At 36.8% G+C, this 13,601-nt stretch overlaps 1 protein-coding gene across 8 annotated transcripts in view; it reads right to left on the bottom strand.

Annotated features, from left to right (window-relative positions):
- The window catches only part of LOC117404047 (electrogenic sodium bicarbonate cotransporter 1-like), a 97,639-nt gene extending 87,165 nt beyond the window's left edge, over positions 1-10,474 (bottom strand). For 5 of the 8 annotated variants that reach the window (XM_059005418.1, XM_059005348.1, XM_059005472.1 and 2 more), the window contains exons 1-2: positions 10,146-10,473; positions 3,655-3,728 (exon numbers count right to left, since the gene is read on the bottom strand). In XM_059005418.1, the coding sequence (XP_058861401.1) occupies positions 3,655-3,728; positions 10,146-10,165 (94 nt within the window). In that variant the 5' untranslated portion in view covers positions 10,166-10,473. Of the gene's footprint in view, positions 1-3,654; positions 3,729-10,145 lie in introns of all 8 variants that reach the window. The other 3 variants (XM_059005219.1, XM_059005290.1, XM_059005600.1) reach the window with 3 other exon arrangements.
- Between the last annotated feature and the right edge of the window lie 3,127 nt (positions 10,475-13,601).

The raw sequence follows: 13,601 nt of genomic DNA, 5'->3' as shown, positions 1-13,601 counted from the left end.
AACTTTAAAATAATCTGTTCTCTGCCACCTCTACAAGTGTACACCATCTTTTAACCCTACCGTTTTTTCTGCAGCAGGTTGATTTGAACTGCTGTCAAAGTTTAATGAACTCGGTAGTTAAAAACTTTTGAACGGTATGCTTTGCTGGGAGCAAAAGCTAAACGTAAATGTAATCAGTTTCTAACACTTTCCTTTTGTATTATTTAACTACTTAAACTAGACTTATTTCCGTCAAATAGGCTTTCATTAGTGGCACTTAGGCCTACATAAGGAGTGATGTAATTCTCATAGTATTGTGTAATAAACTAATAATTCAGTTGTCGACACCAGCCAATACAAATTTTGCAAAAAATCTTTTATAGTAGATTTTTATTTTTTTCAAATGGGAGTAACAGAACAGAATGAAAACAATAGCTTTGATGTAATTCTTATCTGAAACAAAAACATGTGAAAAAAACGCCAAGTTATCAAAAGTGCCCAGCCATTTAAAGTGGAGATATCAAAAACACAAGCCAAGTTTCAAGAAACAATTGGGGCAACCTTGGCCAGCACCAGGCCAATAGGCACAACTGTAAAAGCAGTGGGGGGTCAAGGTTGCCCCAATTGTTTCTGTTAACTTGGCTTGTGTTTTTGATGCAAGTTCGATCTGCTTTTATTTCCTGTTCCTCTCATTTGCTTTGTCACACTCAAAATTAAAGGATCAAAAGACGTTTTTTATACCAATTAACACATATTACAAAGGTTTGCACAGATCTGCGTGTATCTGTAAATTGTTTGGTTGTGTATGCACATAACATTTACGTGTAGCTATGTAGGTCAGCCAATAAGATTTGTAGCTGAGCGAGCAAGCATGTAAGTGGAGTGGAAGTTTATAGAGTGCAATAAATAAATCACATAGTTAATTAACACTGAGCAGCCATTACCTGTATGTTTGAGGCCTCTGTTTATTAATCATAACGCTGTAATTTATACACTGGCTAGATAAGCGACAGCATGCATGGATAAACCTCAAGCAACTTTTAGACAGCCCTGTATTTTTTTTTCTTTTTCAGTTTTCTCTGTTTCACAAAACTGTTTTACTGCAGCACCTTTGAACCTTGACCCAGGGGGCAAGGAACATGAGTGTAAAATGCATATGCAGTGAATACTACAGCAACTGAAAGGCAGAAAAAGTGCTTTTAAAACAGCAAGCCTGTTGCAATAAAATAAAATGCTTCTGTGTACTGTGTTTTTAAAATTGTTCTATTCAAAATGTTTATCTCTGGCAGTGTCTGCAGGCAATCACGTTATGCTCATTTAATCCCTGGTGGTGTTTGCATCCAGTTTCCCCAGTAACGGAGAGTGCGGAATAATTCTGATCAACGCAGGAGATGACACACTGCCACATGACCTGTGGGACATGCTAAAAATATTATTGAAAACAGTCAATGGAGTACCTCCCATGCAAAAGAAAGAGGGCACTTTAAATATGACATTTATAGACCTAGTTATCTGATATTGGTCATCGCTATACAGTTTATTACCATAGCTCCACTGTTGGTAACCTTTTCCTTAAGATGTCTAATGACTATCGGTAATACAATGATAGGGAAACCTGAATGTTTGTTTTTCATTTATATATTTTTTAATGTGTAATATTTTAATGTGTTATCTTCAGGGCAAGTATAAAGTTTCTTAGCGACTTTAACCTGGCAGGTGGAGACACTAACAAGATTCTAGGACTATCATCATGGGTCTTAAAGGGAACTGTAGCCAAGTGTTATTGCATGTACATGGATTGGCCAAAGAATTTGAGTGACCTGGTACCGAAATCCACAAGGCATAACCCCTGGCACACTGTTCCAATAGAAACATGTGTATCTTGTCTAGTGAAGGTTTCTGTCATTTGAGCAACATTAGCAGGACTGTTCACAATATGTTGCATGCATCTGTGGACTCTGTAAAGACCTACTGGAGACCGGAGTTGAGCTTTACAGCAGCTGTTAAAGAAAGTTCTCGGTTTGTACTTTGAGGAAGTCAAAGCAGTTCACTGACTGCGAGGCTTACAGAAGGTTGGTTACTAACAGGAAAGAAGCATGTCTTTCTTTAACCTAGAATAGTATAGAAAATAAGCCAGACATTTATCTTTCCAAAAGAACCTGTTGCTTATTTTACAGAGACATTATTTTATTTATTTGTTCACATAATCATATTTGATCTTATAAATATACTACTGTTGCTCTAAACATTACAGAAAGACCTGCAGTTTCATATGGACGGGTGACACCATTTATTGTTTTGGTCTAGGAAATGCCATTACCCACATCCTAACCTTTTTATTGCTGGCTGCAAGTCTGCAGAATAACTACAGCTCTCTGCATCTTAAACTCTGAATATTCTACAATGCCAGGTTACTCAGCCCTCCTAAATCTTTCCTATGGGTGGTGTCTCAGGCTGTCTGGAGTGACTCCCATTTTGAAAAGCCATTCAGAGGAATTCCCAGACTTTCGTTTCTGGGGATTCTGATATTTATTGGAATCATTACCAGCCAACATTTGCAAAGGCAAGCTGATTGGTTCAATTTTCTAATAAAATCTACTTTTATTGCAGTTTTCTCGTAATATATTTGTTTTTAGTGGGATATATTTTAAACACTGAGAAGGTCCAAGATGATATTAAAATTAAAATTAAAAATTAAAAAGAAATGAACACATCAAGGAGTGTGCTGTAACCTTTGTTTGAAGTATTTCAAAGCAGAGCCCCACAGTGAAAGCTGAAGGGTGCATTTGGCACTGTAGGAAATCAGCCAAAGGATTTTGCCCCATGCAGGAAACAGCAGGTATTAGACAAGCAGCAGGAAGGATTAGTAAGGACTACAATTTCAGGAAGATGAGAAAGATGCTGGGTCCAATTGTAAACTGAATGCGTTTACCGTCACAAGTAAGCACAGCTTAGGCTTTTTGTTTGTCCAATATACTGTAATCAATGTATTATGTGTATTATAAAAACATACAGATAGCAAAGGGCATAGTCTGTCCATACAGCAGTAAATTGTGTAGAGGAAGATTAAGGACAAGTCGTTGTCACACAAGTTTACTCTTCAACAGTCATTTATTATGGCATGTGGGGTTCATGGTGGTACATTACACTATACTTACATTCCAGACTTTTATTGAAAAGTATCATTGGCAGTGTGGAAATGCTACCTATATAATAGTGTGTAAATAGCCCACAACCAGATATAGTAAATAAAGGGTGAGCGCCCCATATAGAGCAACATACTAACGTCTGCTTGTCTAACAACCGATAGCATACATTTTACCAGTTTTTAAAGCACAACAGATAATATATTTAATACAGCTTTAATTTGGATGTTTGTAAATATACATTTTAATCTATTTTAGAAATGTAAAATTAATTTAAAATTATTTGAAAATCAACATATGATTGGATGTTTACCCCTTTTATGCCCCTAGAAGTAACTAAAAAAAAAATGAACAATAACAATCTAAAAGTTAGATGTCTGTGTGCCATTTTAACATGAGCAGCAACAGCTGGAAAGAAAAAAAAAACACAGGGGGAAGAAAATGGTAAAGAAGTGAACAAAAAAGTGTATTTTCTAATGCTAAAGCCCCGGATTAAGCTGTATTTAAGAATTTAATGTTATTTTCTTACCTTCTACCTCCTCTTCATCGCAGACATGTTTTAGAAAGGAAGCCCCTCTGTCCAACACAGCTTCATCCTCCATCCTATAGTAGTAGAAAAGAAAAAAAGACTGCTCACACTTCTCCTGTAATGAACTGGCTGAGCCAAACCCCTTTCTAGGATCGCTGACTAGCAAACTGCGGTTCATTATTCTTTTTTTTTTTTTTTTTTTTTTTAATAAAACGTCCCTTGTAATTTCTCTCAAGCACAAACTCTATACAATGCCACCAAAGTGGCCTCAAATTACTGGAAATCCTGTCCTTGAAAGGACCAAGTTCCTGCCAGGTATAAGTAATGTAATCCGAGAGAGGGTGAGGAGGGGGTTGTCTTGTTAGTTAAAGGCTGATTGAGTTTGATGTGCCGTGATGCGACAGTCAACATGGCCCTGTATAAATCCTACATCATCCAAGAGCTCCACTCTAGTGCACTGCCTGTGTAATAACACACACAGAAGACACCACAACCCCCAAGCTGGACTAATACCATAGTTGCACATGCTCCTCTACTCAGCAACAAGCTTCCCAATCACATGGCTGCCCTATATAAACCTGTTTGGGGATTAGCCCAGCTATACTTAAAGAGTGCGGGGAACAGAAGCTTGGAACAGACAACTGGTTGAATGGGGTAAGCAGACTTTATAGTTGAGTCTTGGGGGCTGAAAATAATCTCAGTTTCTGAGTCACTGTCTCCCCAGAAAATGTGTTGTAGGGTTTTTTTAAAAAAAAACTGGAAACTGAACGTAAAATATGTCTGGATAATTCACCCAATATAACTTTTATATAAATAAAGTACTTAAATACTTCTACATATAGAAGCCTGATTAAGCCACATTCCAAAATACTGCAAAGCTAAAAAGTACTTAAAGTTAGCACTGCCATGAAGGACTGGTTCAGTCGTTCAGCCGCTCCTGTTAGGGTTTATAGTTCATTTCCAGAATAGGTCCTGTTAAAAGTCAGAATTTGGTGCTCTCTGCCTAGTTTCTATTACTAGGCATATTTGTGAACTGTCTCTATATTTTACCTTTCTTGGCAGTCTCTCAAAGACAAAAAAGAGCACAGACATGGGAACTGAGCAGCTCCCACTCTTTGTAGAGTATGCAAGTGTGAGGCACACCAGTGAAGCATGCTTCAGCAAAAAAGAAAGGGTTGAATTTTATCCACTTTAAATAGTTATTTTACTAAATAAGAATTAATGAATATAGCCTTTTAGTATTAAACCAACATAAGGTGTCAATATGGGACTGTATTATCTGATTTTTCACAGGATACAAGCATTTATAAATTCAGCAGGGTGGCATTTTAAGATTTAGACATTTTGGATATTTTACAGTTCATGATTTACATCTAAAACATGTGTTACAGGGCAGAGGCTGGACACGAACTGGTGACTCTGCACGCTGCTAGCTAGCATATTAACCACAATGCGAAAGAGCTGGGCTTGTCTGCATTCGATTTTTTTAGCTTTTAACCTCATCTCACTATTACACATCATTATTATTATTTATTTATTAGCAGATGCCCTTAGCCAGGGCGACTTACAATTGTTACAATATATCACATTATTTTTACATACAATTACATTATTTTTTTACACATTATTTTTACATACAATTACCCATTTATACAGTTGGGTTTTTACTGGAGCAATTTAGGTAAAGTACCTTGCTCAAGGGTACAGCAGCAGTGTCCCCACCTGGGATTGAACCCATGACCCTCCGGTCAAGAGTCCAGAGCCCTAACCACTACTCTACACTGCTGCCCACAAGGCAGTGTATCACACAACACAGCTCGTTACACATGCACACATCAAGGCAGTGTATCACACAACACAGCTCGTTACACATGCACACAGTGTTAACACAAGTTCTAAAAAAATAAGAAAGGAATGCATAACATATTTTGGGACAGCTTCCTTTAAACACAAGCTATTCTGAAGTTGTGATGGAAAACAAACTTGTTCATTCACCCCCATCGGCGCCAGTTATTAAATATTTACAGAATTTATAATTGACCTCTTGTGTTCCGTCTTATTCTGTATCTGACAGTTACTAAGTATCCATTCATTCATAAATGTTTTATCACAGCTCTATGTGACAATGAAAATAATCTATAGTAACAAAATGTAAACTGGCAATATCCTGAGAAGATTTCTCAGTGCAAAAGTCATTCACTCTGTATTTATGTTTCAATAAGAGAAAAACAATAGCTTCACTCTTCAGGTAAGATAATAAAGCAATGCAAGCCAAAGTAGCTGCACGAATGGACTTGAAGTTATTCCATTTATACATAATCCAGTCCCTGAAACTATGTTTTTCTATAAATACTTAACAATCCCTAATAAACAGCAGTGCCACACATACACAGGAACAAGTTGAACAGACCTCTTATTTTCTCTGCAAACACAGATCCTTTCAGAAAGCCCTGCTTTATTATTCAGTAATTCCACTGGATATCTGGAGCAGCCAGTTATTCGTCACTTGCCTGAAAACTGCAAGCTTTCACCTTCTAAACATTTCAAGAAAGGACATCATTTTACCTTGGGGTACAACTTATTAAAGCTGCAGCAGGAGACTAAGGTAATTTGAAACAGTGGGTGGGGGCAGTGATGGGCGGGACTCTGGAAATTGCTGAAGCACACACATGCCTATACAACAAAGCGTGCATTTACCAGTCGCCTTGACTTGTCATTAGCACTAGAAAATTAAAGTTGCACACTGCGTACATCAGGAAGCTCTTTGCTATGACATTCATTCTCACAGCTTTCTGGCTGCTAAATATCAGAAGAAAACTAAATGGTCCCAGTAATGTGGAACATACTTTTAAAATAAACACAAATGTTGATTATGGACCACAGGCACAACACACAGTTAAATGCCAACATACCTTGTGTAAAACATAACACAACTGTCCTGTGCTTTATCATGTTTTCATGCAAACTATGTGGTGTAATTGTATCACTGACAGTCTGGATCATATCCATAATGTAATCTGGAGCCAAAATAGACACTTACATACGCTTCCCTTTGTGAAGGAAACCTTATTGTCAAGATTCTGTGTTATTTTGTAATTGTTTTTCTTTTTAATGTTCAACACAAAAAAGCAAGAAAACAGTGCTACTTTAACTGATCATGGAAAAAGTAGAGAAACCTGTACAATCTTCCTCAGGCTAACGAGACCCAGTCAGCAGTTTGGAAAAGGTCAGTTCAATTGTTATGAGGTAAAGAAAAACAAAACCTGCTTTAAAGAAAACAATGAGGATTTCAATCCAGACATGGGTACAATAATGATGCTAGAATGTTCTTCCATTTCCGTGGCATTTAATTCATCCACTAAATGTATAGAAGGTGTTGTGTAAATAATACAAGAAAACATATTTGAAACGTGAGATTTGAATGAAAAATGCCTTTCTATGGTCATTAGCTGCTGACAGTTGCATTGGTAGTAAAAACAGCTACCTGTATCCATGTTATCCACCTTTAATTACTGTCCCGATATTGGGACCGAGTTTGTTTTTTAGATTGTAGAATGCAACACTTCCATGCCATTGCCAAATCACATGCGCCTCTATAGCTATATTCCATTAAAGGCCTCTTTGTTGGGAAAAGTCAAGTTGTACAGACTTGACATCATATTTCAACCATATTATTTACGGTTATTAGTACTCAGATCACAGTTTTTTATGCAGATAGCTAAATGGTGAATGAAAATATAGCACAGTAGTTCCATTTGCAAATCTGTTTATGAAGACTCTGAACTAACTCTGGTATAGAATTGTTGATAGTATTAGATAAACAGTGCTTTGTAATATCCTTAGAAGGTTATCATGAAAAGTACTATATTTGCACCACGGAGTAGTAAATTATCCACTGAAGGGATCGCACAATGGCAGACGTGAGCTTACTGTCCCATGATTTTCCTCAAGGCCACCTTGGAGGGCTACCATATATGCCCAATCAATTGTTGACCTTGCCTAAACAAGTATGTTAAGCCACTGCACCACCCAGCCCTACACGTACTGCTGTTATAAGCACAATTTGAACGCCAAGGCTGATGTTTTGAGACGGTGGTTTAGAAATAGCAGCACAGAGTTCATAATCAACAATTTATTATTTTATTAGCCTAAAAAGGTATGCTTGTGTGTGGGCGAGGGGTGGGTGTGTGTGTGTGTGTGTAAATAATTAAGGAAATAAAACTAAACCTTATTCCAATCTATTATTGTTATCAGTTTTCTAAGAATTTGTTTACAAGGCTTTCAAGGTCCATACATTCCCATGGTATCTTTTGCTCTCTCTCAATCGCACACCACCAATTAGCTGATGTTTCTGTTCCAGTGTTCTAACAGGGTTTATATTATATCCAAGCACAGTATTTCAACATCACAATTCCAGACTATTTGTCACTTTAATGGCAGGTATTGCATTGCATGTTATGCAACTTTAGGGTCTCAAACATGAGGACGTTCCACAGGGTTTATTAAAAACCAAAAGAAAAACTATAAAAATGAAGGAAACATGACCAAGGTTACAACTACGACACATGTTTGTGTGAGACATGGTTAACATGGTTATCTCTGGGTTCTAGGGTTCTTCTTTATTTCCTCAAGATTCCCAGTAGCCCATGGCTATTAAAAGGTGGATTGGGCTTATTTAGTTATCTTAACTAACTCACTGACTTTGCAAGTGTGTTTTGAACTCATCACCTATCACCATAGCTAGGGGTGCAGATTTGGCACTATGGCGCTAGATTCTAGCACCAGGGTACCTCATATAGCACGGGTAGACATGTTTCATTGTTTTATTCTTTAGCAACCATAGATGATGATATTTTCTCATTGGGTCTGGACTACTCATATGACCCACCCACACTCATCCATACACTGGAGAGAAGGTTTGTGTCGTGTGAGAAGCTGTGAGTGGAGCTTGATTAGGACAGTATTTGATGATTTAGTACCAGTAGGCTCTCTGGTGCTAAACTTTCAAAACAGTTTAGCACCAATTTTCAAAAAGATTTGCACCCCTGATAGCAAATGTTTGCGTACGATTAGACTGTTCAAATTAGGGTTCTACAGGGTTAGCTTAGATTTCTGTCATTGTTGGGAAGATACCTTCACCAGATACACATCACTTTGGTCCCGAGTCAAACTGGCTTGCAAATGCTCACGGCAATCCCTTTTTGCTAGCTGTATCTTTTCTGACTGCAGTAGATCAAATAGTTAAGGCACAGCGACTCTCTAATACCTATGAGCCGAATCACGCTAGCAATGAAGAGGTTTTACAAATGTATTATTGTGCCTAGTTTATATTTCTGAACTAATTTCAAAGAACAAATCTAAAAACTTACCAGAATGGGAATGCAAAACAATCAATCAAATGTTGAACAAATTACTTTGTTTCAAAACAGGCACAACTGGCACGAAACACATGCAGTGGATTATATCATAATTCAAAATGAAGATTTTTTTGCAATTTTCTTTACAAGATCTGCACACATACACTATGAAAAAATAGAATCTGGCATAAAATGTCAGCATGAATGAATGTTATACATTCCTAAAGCAGTGCATTCATCCAGCCTCAATATCACCATCAAAATAAATTCAGGTTTAAGAGGTTTACATTGCAGAATATATAAACAGCAAACCAAGATATATAGTATAATTGAATATCCCACAGAAGAATTATATAGACATTTTGCAATAGACATTTTGCATTTAGCACAAGTTAGAATGCAAAAATACAATCCCCATTGAGCTAAAGCTTCAGTATTGCAGAGTGCGCTGTTAGTTGGATTTGTAATTAGGCTTGGAAGCATGACACATACTGTAGTGTATCTGTAATACAGTATGTACTACTGTACATGAGCAAGGTAAATCCCCACGGAAATAGCAGCACTCCTTCTGTTACAGCAGCAGATAAGCAACATACAGGTGCCTGCTTATGAATTCCCCTTTAAACTGACTACAAAAGTGTTCTGTTATTAAACTCGGCTCTATCATACCATACACGTGTGCAGTGCGGGCAACATCCAGTACTGCTGGGGTAATGTGCATTGTTTATTCTCTCTCAATAAATAAGTAATTAATTGGCGCTTCATTAACAGAGGGCTATTCTAGACGACTGCTATATTCCCCCTCTCCCATATGTACATTTCAAACAAACAACTTTTTTTCTTTTAAAGAAGCTACTTTGCTGTTAAACAGAACAGGCATCTCTACTTGAGAGTCACAACCGCGTTTTTACTGTTTCTAATGTGTTGAAACATGATACATTTGCAATCGGCTCTATTCCGACATCTGTTACGGGCTCTAATGTTACTTTGGAGGCGACTATAACTCAAACGGGGAAGTACTATTCTAAAAGTCTCATGCGCAGTAAATATTATAACAGTATCACAATAACTTCCTTCAGCATGTACAAAATCCAACGATAGACTATACTTCGATTGATTTGTCTTATCACTTACTTGCTTTTATCGGTGCTCATTTTGCCTTGGTGTCTTTATCCCAGGCGCCTCTTCCTCTTGAAGAACTCCAAAGGAATCTCAAGCCTCAGTCCAGAGTATCTGCTCAAAAAGAGTGGCGACGACGTGCGTCTTCTCTGATAAGCGTACTTACCTTTATTTCTTTAGGTATTGATCCAGTGTGAAGATCCCTGATAAGACGCAGCTTAACTGCAAGGTACAGGTTTACCATGCACACAACAGCTTGTTGTGGCGGTAGCGTACTTTCAAGTTTGAGTTATTTTCCAGGACACTTTGCAAGCCCTAACGATATTTCAGTTTGTATTTATTTGTTTGTTTTCCTTCAGTCTGTCTGAATGTATAGTGTCTGAAGTGGAGTGTCTGTGCGGTTGTGCTACTGTTAGCGTGAGTCTTTTTTCCATATTTGAAGCACCAACCCTCCTTCAACGTCATTGACCACAAGTGGGAGGAAGAGACAAGAGGTCAAAGAGTTACTACGGCTCAGGACTCCACACTCTGAAATTTGGTCGTTCCGATAATTATGAATGGAAGGGTGCAGTGGCAAAACAAAACCAAAAAAAGATTTACACCACAGCTATGTAAATTAAAACATGTCCTCCCTTATTTACACCACCACAAATAAATCGGTAATTACCTGGTGTATCTAAGTACAATTATATTTGATTTGGTTAAGGGTAGCTCTATGGTTATAATGGGTTTTTTGCTATTTACATTTTAGTAACCAGTTACTTATAATAGCAACATTTAATGCGAAAATTATTATTATTAATAATAATAATAATAATAATAATAATAATAATAATAATAATAATCCCAAATCAGGGTAGGACAACTTGCTTGCTTCCCAAACAGTAAACAGTGCCATGACAGACTTGACTCGCACGGAAGTATCAAAGTAGTATATACTGTACATCTGAATTAATCATTCCAAACAGGCTACCACATGTAGTTTTAGTATTATGTATTTTAAAACAAGAAAGGGTATTGTTATTAATATGTATGGAGTGTGTTTACTGCGACCTCTCCTGGTGAAACCTTATTTCACACAATTTCTAGTAATTTAACAAATAATCGTTATCAAAAAAACAAACAAACTTATTTGATTTAAACGTTTCATTCATGACAAAAGTATTGGTACTCCTGCTTTAGTATTTTGTGTGGCCTCCTTTTGCTTTTATTACAGCTTTCAGACATTCATGATAGTACTTAACCAGTATGTTACATCTTGTTGGTGAAATCTGGGTCAATTCAGTTTTGCAAATTTCCTTCCGACAGCTTGAATACACAATGGATGGCTACAGCTTTTTTCATCAGTTCAAAGCATTGAAGAATTCCAGAGTTGTTAACCGTATGCTTTGGGTTGTTGTGTTGAGAGATAAACTGTCTGCCAATCAGCCTATGTGCCGATGGTGTCATTATGCTTTGTAGAATGTTTTGATATATGGCTGCATTCATTTGATCTTCAATCACATGAATGTCTCCAGTCCCTGAACTCCTATAACATTCTCATATCATGATCGAACCACCTCCACGTTTAACCAGAAGTACAAGTTTTTCTTCACTGAAGGCGTTCCCTTCTTTTCTCCAAACATACTGTGGTCCATTCTTTGGGAAATGTTATATTTTAGTCCCATTGGACCGGATACTTTTGTTGAAGAATGCTGCAGATTTCTGTTCATATTTATCAAATGTTAGATTAAAAGTAGCTTGCAGTGAGGTCAGTGTGTATACAGCTCTTCTGTGTTCAGGTGCCTTTGTACAGTTCTTGCATGTGTTATTATGCCTGATGCTTCTAAACCTTTCTTTAAGTCCTTGGCTGTTAATTTTGGATTTTTATTTTTAGCTGCTCGGTTGGTTTTTCCTTCCTGCGGTATCTGTCTATTTCTTTCAAGTCTTTCAGTTGAACTTGTTCTGTGGTACATCTTGATTACTGCTGATTGTGGATTTTTGTATTCCATATTTCTTTGATACCGTTCTGTAGCCCTTTCCTTTGTTGTAGTTTTCTACGAGTGCTTTTCTCAAACAAGAATCCAACTCCTTTGTCATGACCATCATCTGATGTGTTTTTCATCAACAGATGTTGGAAATAATTATCTTTTTTTTCTGGCTATTGGACTTTATAATGCAGCTTAGTTACTGTGTAATGGTTTTCAATCAATTAATATTTGTTTAATTATTTCTATTACATTTTTACAGACTTTAAATGTAAAGGTGCCAGTAGGGTCATGAACAAATATTTGAAATATATTTGAAAAAAGTGCCTTTTTTATTTTATTATTTTTTAAAAAATAAAAAATAATAATTTGTCATATGAAGTAGTGGCTACTGTTCACTAAATGCTTGTATTTAACATGGTTTCTTGAATTACCTTATATTAAATGTAGGGTGCCAATACTTTTGTCTGAAACTGTAGCTACAGAGCAGTCCTGACCACAGTCCCATCTAGGATGACTGGTGTAAAATGAGTATGACAATAGCAGCAAAGATTAAAGAAGCCTTTGGCAGGATAAGGTCACAGTAGTCTGGGAACAGCACCATGTACTGGGAATTGCCTATTTCCAATCATTGGTTGCCTTTATGTTAAGGCAAGGCTAAAAAACTAATGAAGAATTCAGTAGCATGCACTATATATGAAACAGAAACCATGCATTCTGGTATCAGCATTCATCTACAAAACTGTGTAATTGATTTCCTTAATTATTTTCAACCAGGTTTGTACATACATTTATTAATATGTTTATCTGTGGAAAATATGATCCAAACTGCAATGGGACAAAAAACCTGTTTGAAAGGTGTTTAGAATATTTGTGGACAGTGTTTGTATAGTGGAAGCATCCTATAATAAACTGACTTAGTGTGCTATATTGTATTCCTCTATGATCTATGATGACAAGGCTCCAATTAGTGTGTTGTTATTAGAAAAACACAAGGGACCTGTAGCAAATATTATTAATTTCTTAGCAGACACCCTTAGCCAGGGTGACTTACAATCATTACAAGATATCACATTATTTATTTTTTTACATACAATTACCCATTTATACAGTTGGGTTTTTAGTGGAGCTGTCTAGGTAAAGTACCTTGCTCTAGGGTACAACAGCAGTGTCCCCCACTTGAACCCACGACCCTCTGGTTAAGAGTCCACTACTCCACACTGCTGCCATATGACTCAAATAGAGGCATTGAGACTGATACATTGAACTTTGGATGAAAAGCAGAGCAGTGGTTCTTTAAATCAATTATGTACAGAGTTCAAATGACTTATTTTGTATTTATTTGTCAGACGCCTTTATCCAACAGGAGAGATTAGATTTGGGCATGATCTACCTCCAAACTATTCAAATCCTATTTAATAGTTTATTTGCATTTTAAAACTCCAAATATTGCACGAAAACATTGCTAGCAATCTCACAATATGTATATGAAACATGATTTTAG

The sequence above is a fragment of the Acipenser ruthenus genome, chromosome 1 (assembly GCF_902713425.1).
Source record: "Acipenser ruthenus chromosome 1, fAciRut3.2 maternal haplotype, whole genome shotgun sequence".
Classification (NCBI taxonomy): domain Eukaryota; kingdom Metazoa; phylum Chordata; class Actinopteri; order Acipenseriformes; family Acipenseridae; genus Acipenser; species Acipenser ruthenus.
Note: the sequence above shows the minus strand (reverse complement) of the source record. Positions and strands in the feature narration are given on the sequence as shown.